The sequence below is a fragment of the Syngnathus leptorhynchus genome, chromosome 5, assembly GCF_054491065.1.
Source record: "Syngnathus leptorhynchus isolate UIUO chromosome 5, UIUO_Slep, whole genome shotgun sequence".
Taxonomy (NCBI): Eukaryota; Metazoa; Chordata; class Actinopteri; order Syngnathiformes; family Syngnathidae; genus Syngnathus; species Syngnathus leptorhynchus.
This window is the reverse complement of record NC_141199.1, coordinates 13,096,415-13,113,878: the sequence shown is the minus strand read 5'-3', so window position 1 is coordinate 13,113,878 and position 17,464 is coordinate 13,096,415. Positions and strand designations below refer to the sequence as shown.

The 17,464-nt window shown below is 40.8% G+C and overlaps 1 protein-coding gene across 8 annotated transcripts in view; it reads right to left on the bottom strand.

Annotated features, from left to right (window-relative positions):
* Positions 1–2,961: 2,961 nt before the first annotated feature.
* LOC147057014 (receptor-type tyrosine-protein phosphatase delta-like) overlaps positions 2,962–17,464 on the bottom strand; it is a 143,612-nt gene continuing 129,109 nt past the window's right edge. For all 8 annotated transcript variants that reach the window (XM_085911165.1, XM_085911169.1, XM_085911172.1 and 5 more), the window contains 10 exons: positions 16,979–17,154; positions 14,476–14,595; positions 12,937–13,091; positions 11,303–11,588; positions 8,544–8,722; positions 8,345–8,471; positions 7,345–7,470; positions 7,109–7,263; positions 6,723–6,858; positions 2,962–6,646 (listed from right to left, as the gene is read on the bottom strand). In XM_085911165.1, coding sequence (XP_085767291.1) covers positions 6,578–6,646; positions 6,723–6,858; positions 7,109–7,263; positions 7,345–7,470; positions 8,345–8,471; positions 8,544–8,722; positions 11,303–11,588; positions 12,937–13,091; positions 14,476–14,595; positions 16,979–17,154 — 1,529 coding nt within the window. In that variant the 3' untranslated portion in view covers positions 2,962–6,577. The remainder of the gene's footprint in view (positions 6,647–6,722; positions 6,859–7,108; positions 7,264–7,344; positions 7,471–8,344; positions 8,472–8,543; positions 8,723–11,302; positions 11,589–12,936; positions 13,092–14,475; positions 14,596–16,978; positions 17,155–17,464) is intronic.

The following is a 17,464-nucleotide window of genomic DNA, read 5'->3' as shown; positions in this document are numbered from 1 at the left end:
AACTGAAATCTACGTCAACAGTCAATCAGAAAGCATGTTGCACTTTTCACTTTCATTTAAGCTTTGACCATGATTTTTCCCTAATGAAGTGGCCTGTTATTAGGTACACCTGAAAATGGCAGTGTACCTAATAGAGTGTCCAAATGACGTCACAGATCAAACAGCCAATCAGAAAGTGGGGGGTTGTTTGGGTGTGGCACTTTTCACTTTCATTTAAGCTTTGACCTGGATTTTTCCCTAATGAAGTGGCCTGTTATTAGGAACACCTGAAAATGGCGGTGTACCTAATAGAGTGTCTGAATGACGTCACAGATCAAACAGCCAATCAGAAAGTGGGGGGTTGTTTGGGTGTGGCACTTTTCACTTTCATTTAAATTTTGACCATGATTTTTCCCTAATGAAGTGGCCTGTTATTAGGTACACCTGAAAATGGCAGTGTACCTAATGGAGTGTCCAAATGACGTCACAGATCAAACAGCCAATCAGAAAGTGGGGGGTTGTTTGGGTGTGGCACTTTTCACTTTCATTTAAGCTTTGACCATGATTTTTCCCTAATGAAGTGGCCTGTTATTAGGTACACCTGAAAATGGCAGTGTACCTAATGAAGTGTCCAAATGACGTCACAGATCAAACAGCCAATCAGAAAGTGGGGGGTTGTTTGGGTGTGGCACTTTTCACTTTCATTTAAATTTTGACCATGATTTTTCCCTAATGAAGTGGCCTGTTATTAGGTACACCTGAAAATGTCAGTGTACCTAATGGAGTGTCCAAATGACGTCACAGATCAAACAGCCAATCAGAAAGTGGGGGGTTGTTTGGGTGTGCCACTTTTCACTTTCATTTAAATTTTGACCATGATTTTTCCCTAATGAAGTGGCCTGTTATTAGGTACACCTGAAAATGGCAGTGTACCTAATGGAGTGTCCAAATGACGTCACAGATCAAACAGCCAATCAGAAAGTGGGGGGTTGTTTGGGTGTGGCACTTTTCACTTTCATTTAAGCTTTGACCTGGATTTTTCCCTAATGAAGTGGCCTGTTATTAGGTACACCTGAAAATGGCAGTGTACCTAATGGAGTGTCCAAATGACGTCACAGATCAAACAGCCAATCAGAAAGTGGGGGGTTGTTTGGGTGTGGCACTTTTCACTTTCATTTAAGTTTTGACCTGGATTTTTCCCTAATGAAGTGGCCTGTTATTAGGTACACCTGAAAATGGCAGTGTACCTAATGGAGTGTCCAAATGACGTCACAGATCAAACAGCCAATCAGAAAGTGGGGGGTTGTTTGGGTGTGGCACTTTTCACTTTCATTTAAGCTTTGACCTGGATTTTTCCCTAATGAAGTGGCCTGTTATTAGGTACACCTGAAAATGGCAGTGTACCTAATGGAGTGTCCAAATGACGTCACAGATCAAACAGCCAATCAGAAAGTGGGGGGTTGTTTGGGTGTGGCACTTTTCACTTTCATTTAAATTTTGACCATGATTTTTCCCTAATGAAGTGGCCTGTTATTAGGTACACCTGAAAATGGCAGTGTACCTAATGGAGTGTCCAAATGACGTCACAGATCAAACAGCCAATCAGAAAGTGGGGGGTTGTTTGGGTGTGGCACTTTTCACTTTCATTTAAGCTTTGACCTGGATTTTTCCCTAATGAAGTGGCCTGTTATTAGGTACACCTGAAAATGGCAGTGTACCTAATGGAGTGTCCAAATGACGTCATAGATCAAACAGCCAATCAGAAAGTGGGGGGTTGTTTGGGTGTGGCACTTTTCACTTTCATTTAAGCTTTGACCTGGATTTTTCCCTAATGAAGTGGCCTGTTATTAGGTACACCTGAAAATGGCAGTGTACCTAATGAAGTGTCCAAATGACGTCACAGATCAAACAGCCAATCAGAAAGTGGGGGGTTGTTTGGGTGTGGCACTTTTCACTTTCATTTAAGCTTTGACCTGGATTTTTCCCTAATGAAGTGGCCTGTTATTAGGAACACCTGAAAATGGCGGTTATACCTAATAGAGTGTCCGAATGACGTCACAGCTCAAACAGCCAATCAGAAAGTGGGGGTGAGGGCGGGTGTGGCACTTTTCACTTTCCGTAAAGCTTTGCCCATTATTTTTTATTATTTGAGTTATAAAAAAATAATAATAATAAAGAATGTGTGTGTGCGTGTGCGTGTGCGTGTGTGTGTGTGTGTGTGTGTGTGGGACGATTCGTTGAATGATTCGTTTGAACGAATGTTTTGAGTGAACTGAGTCTAAAGATTCAATTCACTTAAAAGACCTGGAATGAACAACACTACAGCCCAAGCCCTAACCGTTAAGGAGGTATATGGTTTTATGGGGCAGCACACAAGCAACTATGTCACAAATGTTTCCAGGATAAAATGCTCGAGGTCTCTCTGAGATTCGAACTCGCATCACTGGGTCAAGTGTCCAGAGCACTAACCACTACACTACGGGACCCTGACTTGTACACAATGGAAGATATGTGGTTTCATAGAGGACCTAACAAGCTAAGTAATGCCAAAATGGTTGCTAAACCTCAACCCCTAACCTTATCCCCAGCCCAAACACTGCACTATCCCTCACCCCAGCCCCTAGCCCTTTTGGGAGGTATATGGTTTATGGGGCAGCACACAAGTAACTATGTTGCAAATATTTCCAGGATAAAATTTTCAAGGTCCCTCTGAGATTCGAACTTGCACCGCTGGGTTAGGAGTCCAGAGCACTAACCACTACACTATGGGACACTGGCTTGTGCTAAATGGACACAAAACCAAACAATCTTAATAGGGAAAATTCAATACACTGCTAAATTTATTCAAACATCTGCTGAGAGGTTATGGAAAATGTCACCCTAACCAGCTTTAACTTTCAACTTCCTTCAAAATATCACCAAAAGTCAAAGGGCATTAAAATACTAATTTGCCCAACAAAATACAGAGCCAGAATACAGGTTTGGTGTCTTTTATTTCACTTGAGTTTATTTGTAACAAATGAAACTTGTGTCGACAAAGAACAGAAATCCATACAGACCCATGTGTGTGTGTTTCTTTTCCCCCCACATCCTCAGTTTTGCACACACACCGAGAACCAATGTAAGAAAATAAAAAGCACTTGTTGACCCGGAGCAGAAAATGAAAAACAGACAAACAAAAACTTTACATATACAGACCAGTTTGACATTACTGATCCAAGCAACACACCATTATTTTCATTTTTATACAATTTATATAAACTCCAGTTTTTAATCCATCTACATGATACATTGGGGTCAGGGGGTTAAAATAGAACACTTTAATGGTGAAATTCATTTGTGGTGCAGCAAAGCCACGAGGTGACATATTGCACATATTTCTGTGCCATAAACGGTGATTTCTGGTGCAATCTTTTCTTATATCACTCTGTATATCTGATATAGTTCACTTACTCTTTGTCTTAATTTAAGAATTTCAATTAGTCTCTGTGTTCGGTGTTATTTACATATACACAACTGTGTGAGCATTACAGGGTCCATGTCGAGCTAGTTCAAGTAAATCTTTTTTTTTTTGTAAAAGTGGGTTGGGGTGTGGCGTGGGCTAACAGAGATAAGAGGATTAAGTGCATAGTACAAGAGAGAAAGTGCAAGTCTTCCCATTACAGGTGCGACCAACGGGGCATCTCCAAAGTGGTACCATGCATACAAAAACAACACCGGGGGCACCAGAATGGTGCCATGATCAGAGAGCAACATGGGAAAGAGGAGGGCAGGACAAGGAACACTGTTGGCTGTGGGATTGACTCCTGTATACACAAATGTCTTCATTTTGCTTGCTTTTTTTTTTTTAATCTATTCAATTTGTCAATAAAAATGTCTATGCTGCTTTGATTTCCTCACATAGTAGCCAGATGGTGTTTATTCAATCACATAAAGGAGCATGGGGGTTTTCAAATAATACTATAAATCATCAATATTTTTTCATTACATAAAATAAGAGTTAATTAGATTAAAAGTACTGTACAGTGATGCCTTGAGATAGTGTACAAGTGACTTGATTTCTGTTTTTTTTTTTTTTTTTTGACATACAAGGCGGCAGTTAACTTTGCTCACCATCATAAGGAGTAGTTTGGCAATTAGTTAAAAATTAATTAATCAAAAAAGACGCTTCAAGTTTTTTAATGCCACCCGCACTTGAAGTCTACTGTCAAACTAAATGTAAGAGAATGACACACCTTACATCCAAATACCATCCAAGTAATGAAAAATTCCATTGACATGCTTATGATTAGCATTGGTAGTTTTTGGTGGTTTTAGAACCTTTTAAACAATGGCTGAATTACAGAAACTAATATCTCAAGGCACCACTCTATTAATGTAATACATTTTTTTTTTCCCCTTTCTGTTTCTCCTGATTGAAATAAAACCAGAAAAACTGAAAAGAAAAATCTTGAGAGGAAAATATGAAAGTCTATTTAGGGTGTAGTGCAGCCTGGTATTAATGAGAGTGGAGGCCACTATTTGAGGAAATACAGTAAAAGAAAGTTTGCCTTTGCATCACCGCAGACATTTTCTCATTAAAAATCATCATTTCATTGCTCATACTTTTGAAATAAAAATTTGTTGTACTGCAGTTGAGTCTTAGTTGTGCTCATTTGTTCTCCTTCAAAGCGATATGACTGCATTCCTTTTAAAGTGATGATGAGCCAGCCTACCATAGAAAAACAACAGAATACAACAGCAATTTTCACATAATAGAGCATAACAAAATTTTACACAACCTCTCGCTCTCTCTCAAACACACAACAAACATACATAAGTGTGCGTACGTAAAATACACAAGAACCCTTAAACGTAACTTTATCAAAATAGGCGTGTAATATAAGGCACTAGAAATCTAAACTTAAACTATTCATTGGGAGTCGGGATCGTTCGTTAGTTTCCCGGTTACCGTGACGACAACATTGTCTATATGGGGTGGCGGCGTGATACGAGGAATCGAATGCTGAACGTCCTCGTGTCTGGGACATGATGCACCACTATTTATCTTCATCATCATCATCATCATGGCATGTGACTGTAGTAAATAAGTGGACATAAAAATATATATATATATATATATAGTACATCTACTTATTGCACACGGAATCAGACAGACGCACAAGTCAGTGGTGAGCATTTCGGTGAGAACGTTGTCTCAACACATTTCCAGAATTCTTGGTCTAAATCTAGGTGACGTTTTGAATAGTTTTTCACCCCCTTCCCCCCAAAAAAAACCCACTCCGTGCACACTCTACAAATTTGTACTCCTTGATTTACACAAAAAGAATTTTCATGTGGCAGCACACTTAATAGTGATGCTTTGGCCCAAACCACCAATTTTCTATTGTGTTGCGGGTGAGCTGTAGTCTTTGCCAGTTCACTTTGGGTGAGAGGCGGGTTTCACCGTAGGCTGACTAGTCACAACCTTGAAGATTACATCTAACCTGAAATATTAAAGCCCAATTGGAAATCCAACTTTAGTCCCTTCATTTTATCCTTGACCAAAAATCAAAAGCTGAACCCAAGTGAAAGCTCTAATCATGAAATCATGAAATGTAACCCTTACCCTGAAACGTCAAGCATCAGGCAGGCAACGATTTCATCGAGTTGCTCATGCAAATAAAAGTGATAATAGAACAGTTAATGCTGGAACTATTCTGAGAAACTGCCAAGTCCTGCGGCTTCTGATTGTATTTCTTTGAATAAAAATGTTTGGAAACATAAAAAATGCACAACAAAACAGAAAGTATCAAAAAAACAAATGGGCGACCAGCTTTATAAGAGAGCCCACATCTTTCTTTTTTTTTTTTTTTTAGGAGTCCGTTGATAATTTTGTTTGTGGTTGTGGTGCTTTTTAAACCTTTCACAATTTCCTTGTCTTAAACTGTGAAGACTTAAGTTGAACTGATGTTTTTTTTATTACTATGTGACTAAAATGTCTTCTTCATTTATAGGAAACCAAAGTCTGCTTTCCTAAAAAAAAAAAAAAAAAAGAAATAAAACACTTCCTGGTGTCCATTGCAGCTCTGTGTGTCCTTAACACTGTGTGCTCGGTGAGTTTCCACTTTCCTATTGGCAAATCTCCGGTGCGCCAAAGTCCCACTTTGTGTCCGTCCATGAGACGTCCATATGATGGATGCCTCCGAGTTGGTCTAAAGATAGAAAAATCAAACGTCCTGTGACACTCTATCAATCAAGGTTGGTGATGCTACACTGGCGGTGGATGAGGTGAACACTTCCACACCCAAACAATGTAAAGCAACCCTGGTGCTTGGAAAATAGCACTGACTGAAACCAAACAAAGACAACGTAGATTCGGATCAAGTATTGGAGCGAGTTGCTTCTGACTGACCAATGGGGTTGTTTGGGTGAAAGAGCGGGTGGAGACCCCTTGTCAAGCAGGTTGCTATGGCTCAGTTAGAGGTGCTCTTTGTGGGTACGCAGGATTCCCCCCCCCCCTCCCTCTTCACTCTGCATGTTGATGGCGCTCTCTTCACAGACACGTCGCCGCCTAGCGCGTTCATCCGTGGATTAGGTGGGACGTGCCGTCACAAATTTATGTTGCATAGTGATCAAAGCTTCCGAGGTACTCCAGACTGGCACGGTAGCAGAACTGGTACTGGTCCTGGAAGAGGTAGAGCACACCGGTGAGAATTGCTTAAAAAAAAGGTCAGAGATCTTTTTATTTTTTGCCGACTGACCTCTGTTTGAACGGTGGCAGGTCTCTGCGTGCGCAGCATCTTGACCGTCTGGAAGATGTCCACCACGCCCTCGTACCGCATTCTCTCCAGCACGATGCTCAGCGTGATGAACACGCCTGTCCGGCCCACTCCGGCACTGGTGGGAGACACGTGTGCAGTTGAGTTTGGTGAAATTTCCACGTAGAAGGCAAGAAAGTTTTTTTTTTTTCTTCCAAGGACATTTCATGTACATAAGGAAACTCAATATGCTTCACACAACCAAAAGCTCAACACCTGAAGACCTCTGAAGACATTCAATCTGGATTTAAAAGCATTTACATTTGGGGTTGACTTTATTTCAGTCGGTAACTTATTCCTACGAATACCAACCATTTTATTTTTTTTACCTGCAGTGCACAGTTATTGGTCCATCCTGGCCAAACTGTTCTTTAGTTTTATGCACTTGTCCAATGAAATCAATGAATCCCTCCCCTGACTTTGGCACTCCTTGTTCTGGCCAATCAGTGAACTGGAATTGACGAACCGTCCGCGATTGGCCATCCTGGAAGAAAGAAAATACATGACTTATTACTCTCGGACCTTTTAACGGCACATTCCATCACACGTGTGCTTTGTGACTTACTCTGGCGTCCGTGACTTTGAATTCTCGGAGGATGTATTGAGGCATGTTGTACTCAGCCATGGGATCCACCACAAAGTACTGGTACCGAGCTGAGCGCTCTGCGGGCCAGTACTGGTGACATTTCTCCTGAATGGACGAAACAACAAGCAAAGTGCGACATCGTTTAGCATGCCTCTGGAGGGATCTACTTTTGTTTTGCCGTGGTATTTTTCTGTCAATATTCCTACTGGACTTTCACATCGCTACCATTTGCTAGTCAATTTGAGTTCCACTGTGTATTAAACTTCTTGATTGCAAATCAAATAGTCTGTTATAGCCACTTTTCTCGGGATTGTAAACAAAATGTATTCTAGGCATATTATTTCTTCTCATTATTGAGGGGAAAAAGAAATATTGAGTGAAAAGAAAAATGTGGAGCCAATGATATCAAAGCATGTATATATCTACCGCTTAAAAGCAGACAATAATAAGGAAATTAAAGATCCATTTTTGAACATTATGCGAAACATATTCCTCCGTGAGTTCATCTTTACCCAATTAAGCAAACAAAAACAACAGTTAATATTCTTGCATGTCAAAGGAGTAAAAAAACGAATATGGGCATATTGGATTGTATATTATTCAAAACTGTACAGATTTCAAAATCAATATTAACCAAATTACAGCGTGAGGAAAGTTGGCAGAAAGGAGAACGCCAAACAAGACAAAAAATATTCACAGTACATGATAAAAAATATTTTATTTAGTTTATTATTTTTTTATTTTAAAAATTATTATTTTATAATAAATAATTTATTATTTACAATAAATGTGCTTATTTTTACAATAAATTAGCAGAACAAATAATGTATGTGCGAGATGAATAAAAAAAGAATGAATACACGGGAATAACAAATATAATATATTGATAATATAATATATGAATATACTTTGCCAACTCATTCCTCGGACAAACTGAAAAACTGCACACGGCATCGACTTTTTGTTGCAGCATCCCTACCCGTCCCATCTCCCTCAGTTTGGTGAGCATGACAACGATGGTGGAGTTGTGTTCCCACAGCATCCTCCAGTAGTCCTCGGTTGTCTCGGCCAACGGGCCTTGTGTCGCTATGTAAGCCTTCTGTTGCCTACAATCACAAACCTGGTGTTACCAAACATGGCAGTCAAGCACAAGCGGATGCATTCGAGGTGTGACTGACCTGTAGCCGTCGATGAAGCTGGCGTTGATGTAGTCCGACCCCTCCACCCCTCTGATTGGCTGCAGGGGAACGCGTGTGGTCTCGTAGGGCATGATGTTGACAAGCTTGTTCTTGAACTTGTTGCATGGCAGGTTGGCACTGACGAAGCGCGACGTGTGGGCCTTGGCACTGGCCAGACGCTGGCACACAAAAGAGGGCGGGGCATGGATGAGGCAGAAAAACACTCAAAAGTGTCAGGAAATTTACTTTCAAAATAGATATATATTCACTCACTCTGGGAAAGTCATTTGTTCTATTGTGTTCCATATGTCTTTCGATTATTACTTTTGTGTTGATCACCAAAACGGCAGAATTTTTAAGTACAACATTTAAACCTTACTACACTTTTCTTGACACATGTACAACATAGCTGTCAAAGTAACATTTTTAATTAGTGTGTTAATTTTGTAATGTTTATAAGTTGACTTTTTAGTTCGATATATCCAGTATCTAACAAAAATGGCACGAATACAGCCTGACACTACATTGCACCAACAAAAAGGGATCATTAGGGAAAAGAATGGAAGACCAAAAAGCAGCGCCTCACTGAAATGTCTTTTCAAGCAAGTTTTCTGGCGCAGTGCACAAGTGAAATGAGAAAAATCCTATTTACTGGCCAGCCTCCGGGTACACAGTCAGACAAGTGAATAAACAAGAGAATATTATGGGATGGGGGCATTGAAAGGCAATGGGAGGAGGCACATAATAAAGACAAATGAGAGAAACAGCAAGAGAATCCAAAGTTGGGGCAGGAAACCACAAGGCCCCGTGTTGTCTCACTGTACATGTGTGACCCTCAACTGATCCCGTAGCCCCGCAACACACACACACAATTGTACTTTCTCACATTTGACCAAAGCATGACGTCTCAAAACGAGAGAGAACAACAGAGACCAGGCGAACGAAGGCAAACCACAGACTCCAGGGGGAATGAAACAGTACCCCTCGCTTGGTAACAATAGGGTCCCACAAAGTACTCTTCCAATATCGGTGGCTATGGGAATGTTGTGGGAGAAACAGACTTACTTTATTTTCTTTAAAACGGAACAAAGAAGGAAAATCCCCTCTAAAATCCCACAAGTTTAGATGCCGTTTATTTTGGTTCTCTTTAGTCTGGTTTTGATCATCAACAATCAAGACGGTCTTATCAAGACAATCGGGGGACAAACAGAGCATTGAAAACATGTTATTATTTTGAGCATGTCTGGATAAAATCATGCCCAGTTGGCAACCAGAAAGAAAAATAATCTCCATGTGAAGTGAGGCTCCTCCTTGAGACTGCAGTGGAACCCCGGAAAGGTTGAACCGTTGAGGGGTTTGGATAGACGTTTAGGAAAAAATAAGTCTCCGAACTCGTCATGCATGCAAGATTTCAGTAACAGTAATTGCTCGAAAATGGCTGTGTTATACAAAAGTATACACAAAATTACGCAAATTTGTCCCATTGTGAAAAAGGTGTGAATTAATCCCAATCTATGTGATCCCTAATATTACACATTTATATTCAAGAATACAATTTACGCTGCTCAGCAAGAACCATGACAATTTGTCGAGGAACAAGAAAACGAACGTAAACAAAAATATAGATATACAATAATAATAATCTGAATATTGCGGAGTGCCACATATATTTTTCCTTTTTTTTTAATTTTACTTGATCCTTCAAGAGAAGAATATGCATAGGAAGTCACAGAAATAAACCCTCTCCTGTGGGGTTAATATTTTTTTAACTATCGTTTAATTCATCAATTCTAACCTTACACTAATTGCTGTAACAGTTTGTATTCTTAGAGATTCCCGCGGTTGATGTTAGATTTACAACTTCAGTAAAAAAAAAAAAAAAAGTAAAGTGTATTTCCATGTGTTGGTCCACGGTGCCCAGTAACACTGAGATGGAATCTGATGAATGAAGCAACCCAGCCACGTGTTTTCCATCAATACAAGACTGGAAAGACAGCTCGAAGGGCGCTGAGTTCATTGTCATTCTCTGGCGGCTGCTGCTGCCAGGACAGGAATTCTGTGGCATCAGCAACAGAGAGCACTGAAACAGGCTATATTTGAGTCTATCAAGATGTGACCTTTTACTCAGAAGTCAACTTCTGGGACAACATTACCTGTTTTTACACTGGCTATCCACACTTGCCTACTAAAACGGTCTGTAAAACAGTCTTCCTTTGAATCGGATGGTAAAATGCTTCTCAGTTTCAATCGTCAATCTCGACTACATGAAGAATCTCAGAGCTGAGCCTCTAACAGCCTCAGGAAAAATGTTGTCCGAGATTGTCAGGGTCAGAGAATCCATGCTCCTGCATACGGATTGTCCATGAGAGCAACTCTGCCCATGCAGATTTTCCAGTCAAAAGCCACAATATTAGGCGGAGTTTGGTGACTAACAATTCCAAGAACAAAAAGCTCCTTCCTCCCATTAAAGTCATATGACGTTCAAAATCTATTTTATGTTGCAATTTCTCAATTAGGGTTGGATGTAAAGTTCAGGGATCATTAATCTCCTGTCCGCGTGTGTCTCTTTATTAAATTGTTGAAGAGCTTCGAGTATTAATCTATTAAAACTAAGATCAACTCATAGGATGCTCCACTGTGGTAAAGAAGTAGCGGAGTTATATAACGATGCGTCAATTTTACTCTGGGGATGCCGATGGATGGATGGATTGATGATAATCTATTTTTTGTGGACGACTAGATTGTTGTTAACTGCTCACCTTGAACTCCAATTCCATGCCGGTGACATTGTCGCCGGGTTCAATCTGCGTCAGCCTCTGGATGTATGAATACAAGTTCCTGGCGGCGACCTCTGTGTTCCCGCAGGTCACGGCCTCCAGCAGTGCGTCGTAGATGAAGATATACTGGTCCTCCGTCTGGACCATGTAGTTCCTCTGCGAGCGCATGAGCGTTACGTGGCCGTAGATGTCAACCGTCTTCTCGTGCTTGATTCGTTCCGCCATGGCCTCGATCACGATGAAGCAACCTGTGCGGCCCACTCCGGCACTGAATGGGTAAATGGTGACGTTAATTTAAAAAAATAAAACAATCTGAATCTGTATTTCTATTGCGGGTTTGAATATGGTCTCAGGCCATCCTGTGCGTGTTCTCCCTAGAGGAACTTAAGTTACACGACTTCTGAACCTGCTCAGAGGGCTGAAGCAAACTTTTATTGTGAATTAACAGGACTGTGTACTGCATAGCAAAATTTCTGAGATGAAATGTCAAAACATGCCAATTGTGCAGAAAAATTGACATCAGCACTAGCATTGGGAATATTGTCTTCGATCCACACAGTCAAATATGAACTACTTGAAATTCCAACTCATATCTGCTGTCTGTGCCTGGGTAGCGAATTGGTAAAACATCCTTAGCAAGCAAGTTCCCTTAAGTGAATGAAAACCTGTTTAAATGGCAGAATGAATATCAGGGTGTGAGATTGACTGCGGTGGAATGAGATTTCGTCCCATTGTTTGATTCCCAGGCTGCTTGATACATTAAGGCACATTATGACGGAGGCTTGGCGAGATAATTAAATTTGCCTGCTAATCCTTTTAGATACTCCATCTGACTGCGAGCAAGGATGAGGAGAAGCTTTTTTTTTTTCCCTGACAACCTTTTCACCCTCCCCTCCCGCCTTGACCGCCCTCTCTCAAGTACCTTTCACACATTCCACCATCAGCCTGCATTTCCTCTGCACCTTTCCTCTTCTTTGATTCACCATTTCCATTCGCCGTGTCCACTGTTTGACCTCGCCTATTTCCCCTCGCTTCCTCCGCTACTCTTCTTCTGCTCATATCTCATCATTTAACTCCCAGTCCCTGGCTAACTCGTCCTCTCAATCATTGTCTCAATCCCCCCCCTTTTTCCCTTCTGCATCTCACCGCACTAATTCTTCCTCTCGGGAGCCTCTGGCTTGTATTCCCTCAGCAAGCTTCTATCGTCTTCCCGTCTTGCTAACTGCAAATAACAGCTTCCTTTCAGCCCTCGGTAATAACAAGTCTTTCTTCCTGATCTGACAATGTTTGAATATATAAAATGGTGAACTCTAACCAGCTGGCGTGGTCAGCGGTAAAACGCCGCTTATGCAAAATAAGGTCAACATACAGGCAGTGTTGAGAAGAAGCTTACTGAGGGAGGACCGCAAAGGTCTTATGTAACAGCAGGTCCAATTGTGGTTTGGTTCAGGACCTATTAGTGCTCACAGTTGGATTGGATTGGATTTATAAAATGAGGCTGCGGAGTGAAGAACCACCACCCCTACGATTACTTATACACTCTAACCGCCAATTTAATGAGTCTCTGTGATAGAGCCCAAAAATCATATCATATGTATAAAAATCAACTCACTCACCTGCAGTGGACGATCATTGGCCCTGCATCTGCAGGGTTGCAGGCTTTGACCCTTCGCAGGAAGGCCAGGAAAGGAGTGGGGTGCTCAGGTACCCCGTGGTCCGGCCAGGCTGTGAATTGGAAATGACGAACCTCACGCTTCTCATTGGAGCCACTCTAGAAACACATATAGTCAAAACGTTCCACTAATGTTAGGGATCAATAATTAATCTTAAAACAACATAATTGGCTCATAGTAGGCTTCATGGTGGGGTAGTGAGCAGCACGTCTGGGTCTTTGCCCAAAAACATTGTCCATACTTTCTAACACATTCAATCTATAACAAACAATAACAGGGATTTAGTGGAGAGAGCTAATTTTATTTGGGTTAACAAATAACACGAGTTCAGAAGTTTGTGTGGTTTCATGACTACTACAACCAAAAATCTTTCGGTCCTCCCTGACCCCATCAAACAGCGCACAGCGCCCCAGTGGTCGAGTGAGCCATCTTTCAAAGTAGGTCAGTAGTCCCATGTTCCATTTTTAATTCACATAGCAGCAAATGGAACATTGGCTGACTAATACACACTTGATGATAGGGTGTGCATTAACAGCAGCTGGAGGGTGAATGAGGTATTGACTCGAAATAAACCACTACACTGATGTTGGCGCTGGTGTTCATGGTGATGAATTTAACAAAATGGCTTGGCTGCTTTGCAATGTGGACGACACTAAACATTAGTGGAGCAATGAGCCAAGAGTGGGACCAAAAATCTTTCGACGTAACTAAGGAGGCTTAATTAGATCACATTATAAAGTATCCAGTTAGTGTATATGAGGATCCACTTCCCAATTTACAGACCACTATGCATAAATTCACCTCTTTACATTTTTTTTTTCCAAGTGGAACATATCCTCAACTAGTCACTGGAAAGCTCACCTATTCTTATATTTGTGTGTTCTTTATTTAATACACAAGATGCCACAAGGTGGCGGCAAAACTTTGGATAATAGGAAAGTAGTAATTGGAGTTTGGCAATTATTGCAGTAGTTGTAGATATTGATCAAGATAAGATTTAGATTAGATTTGTTTTGATAAATCAACATATGCATTGGGGAATCATATTTAACTTTTTTTTAAAAGACAATTTGGCATGATGAACTTAAAATAATATTTTATATTAATATTTTCTAAGATTTTTGAAATTGTAGTTTGTGAAACTTCAAGCTAGTAATATAAGCAATTATAAACATTATGTGGGGCATCAATGACTTTTTTTTATTTTGAGTGACAGGGCTCTGTCTCGATCCCCTGTAAAAAGCAGTAACTGAGTTAGTTTACTGTGTTCATCATGAAGATCATTTTAAAAACTGAACATGCCACAGTTGCCACATTTTTGACAGAATAAAAAAATACTCAGGTAGAGTGAGCGATTGAATCAACGACATGCATGTAGCTGCTGTCACATGGCAGCAAGTGCATATCAACACACACTCAGCGTAAATATTTGAGGGAATCAATACACGCCGGTAAACCGCATGACTGCACATGTCACGTTACCTTGTAAAGCGCAAAAGTCCGGACAGAGTAAGTCGCCAGCTCCACCGTATCCAGCAGAGTGACCTGGATGAGGCCGTAAGTTTCCGTGCCTCGTGTTGGCCAGTACTGGTCGCACTTCACCTAAAAATCCAAACAGAGAATTTTGTGAGACATCAGACGCTTGTTTTGTGATAAAGACGACCATGTGCAGAGTGTGTACTGAGTAAAAAAAAATAAAAATAAATAAAATACAAGGGTTGGGGGATTTAAACAGATCAGTGAGACTTTGCAAAAATTCAAACAGAAGTGTTGGAATAAAACTCAACCCAATGTGTGAAAACGGTTTTAGTGTGTGTGAGGACTGATAGCTTTTTAGAATGAATGTGATCCTGTGCAAGCAGTGTCTGATACCCTAAAACTGTTCACCAGGAAGCTTCCATACATCTGGCAAGCGCTCACAGCGATTCACCACAGAGCTGGAAAAGCGAAGTGAGTATCACTTGACTCGACGTGGCCCTAACGCTCCAAGCTCACAAATCCCCAAAAGACGACATGGTATGCCTGGCCACTCAAAACACCTTGAAATTCCCCCCGCATCACAGCACCGTACTTGTAGTTTTTTTGGCTCAGCCTCAGAGACCACAAGAGAGCCAAGCATCCCAGTGGAGCGAGAGGCGCGTACTCGAAGCCTTGGCAGAATCAGGCCAAAGCAAACGTTACTCGCTGATCCCTCCGGTCCTCACATCAAAGACGGAACGAAGCTCAGCTCAGCTCAGCTTGCTCTGCATTCCGTTGCTCCAGACCGAGGATTAAGCATTTAGGCCCGGGACGTTCGGGTTGTAATTACAACTTTTCCACCGTGTTCCCACTAGGCCTTCAGACACTATCAGGACAAGAACGGTCTTCCGTGGCGGGGGATTGAAAACCACATTTAAGTACTCATCACACGTCTCGTGTGGACGCCATCATACTCTGGTGTGCAGGCCACCAGCAGATCTAAGCTGTTGTGTGGTTTGCTTCAAAGAAGAACACTCCTGATCCCATCTGTTCTCAGCATAATGGAGATGGGTGTTAAATGTGATTAAATCATTCCCCCCCCCCCCCAGGAAGGCTCCGAACCCATCAGGTTTATAGCAAACATTTGAAACACTAAAGAGCCGAGCAAATATTCAGAAGACGTAAATTCATCATCTTTACGAGGCGGTTGATGTTCTTTACAGAAAATAGTTCATTCTTACCGACGCCGTAAAATTTTTCTTTAAAGGCCTCATGGTATGAAATTTAATGCTACACATTTTACTGAACCGCAGCTAGACAGGAAGCACATTTGTAGGTGTGATCATGCAAGTGTAGACACTAATGTGTACTGTTTCTGAACTTCAGTGGTAACAAGAAACCCAAAGTCAGTTCTCATTGACTGCGGGTGCTTTGTGGTGCTTTGAAAATAGTTCAACTCATCGCATTTGGCTATTGCACAAGGGGGGGGGGGGGGGGGGGGGAACAGCGGAAAAAAAAAAGAGGCACTGAATAGAGAAGGGAGGGTAAGGAGAAAACCATGTGAGGAGAGGGTGTGCATTTGGAAAGGGATTAGCAAAGGAGAGAAAGCGAGATCTTGCCTTAGAGAAGAAATAAGAGGGCATCTGAGGGTCAAAGAGACACAACAGAGACAGTTGGAGAAGGTTGGAGAGGAAACAGCTTGAACACAATGCACAGGTTAATAATAGGAAAAGAAGCACAGACGAGAGGAGAGGATTTTTTTTTTTGCTTCAAAACATTGCTTAATTTTTTTCTTTTTTTTAAACCCTGAACTAGTTTTGTTCATTTGTAATCTTACACGACAGAATGCCTTGAAGCTGAATATTTTCTAATTCATTAGCCAACTTAATGTGCCCGTAACCGCCCTCCATTTCTATTAATGTCTCATTCTATGTCATTCTTTGGTAAGCAACCGTCCTTCTGCGTTTCTTTAATGGAATTTCCTTTCTACTAACAATAAAACATCCTGGCACTTCAATCTCGTTTTAACAATCCCCAGTCTCCTAACTTTCAAGCCTCCTCATTATGTCCGTATAAGAATATATATATGGGATTGTTCCAACGGTCACTTGTAAATTTGACTGGAATAATATGTTTTAGACATTGTTGCTGGAGGATCTGGTTCTAATTTAAAACGTATAAACTTTGAAATGATATTTCCTCACAAATTGCTGCCTAACGAAAGAGATAAAACCACAAGCATATTGTATCGCTGATGCAAGCGAATGGCTTGCCAATATAGTTATCCACAAGAATTCACACAATGTCACTCAGAATCCAAGTTAATGTATGGATTCAATACACGTCACCATCTAATAAAAAAAAAAGAAAAGTACCAATGACATCTGCATTGGTAAAAATCCCAATAAGGCCTGTAAAGTTTTCCTCTGCTGGTATAATATTATCCTTGGCAATATGTCATAGTTTCCCTATTTTGCAGCTATTTCCAATTCCATCTGTCTTTACTCTTCTATCCGCCATGACTTACCCTTGACTTCTCCTCCAGCTTGGTCATCATGATTATATTGGCTGTATGCTGCTCCCACACCATCCTCCAGAAGTCCCCAAAGGTCTCCGGAAGGGAACCCTGAGTGGCGATGTAGGCATTTTGACGGCGGTAGCCATCGATATAGTTAGCATTGATGTAGTCACTCCCTGGGACACCTGAACATGAAGAAGACATGTAATTTAGAGACATTCAACTTTTTAAAGCAAATTAATTTCGAAATAAACCTGAATTTTATACATATATATATATATATATATATATATATATATATGTGTTTTTTAAAAAAATATTTATTTATTTATTTATTCTATATATTATTATCATTATTATTATTATTATATGTGGATCAACTGAGGATATTGCCAGAAGATTAATGTTTTTCCATGGTACGTTCTTTGGTGCTGGATTGTTCCGTCGTCTTGTTTTATAATGCATGCTAAGACGATCATGTGTCTAATCTGATGC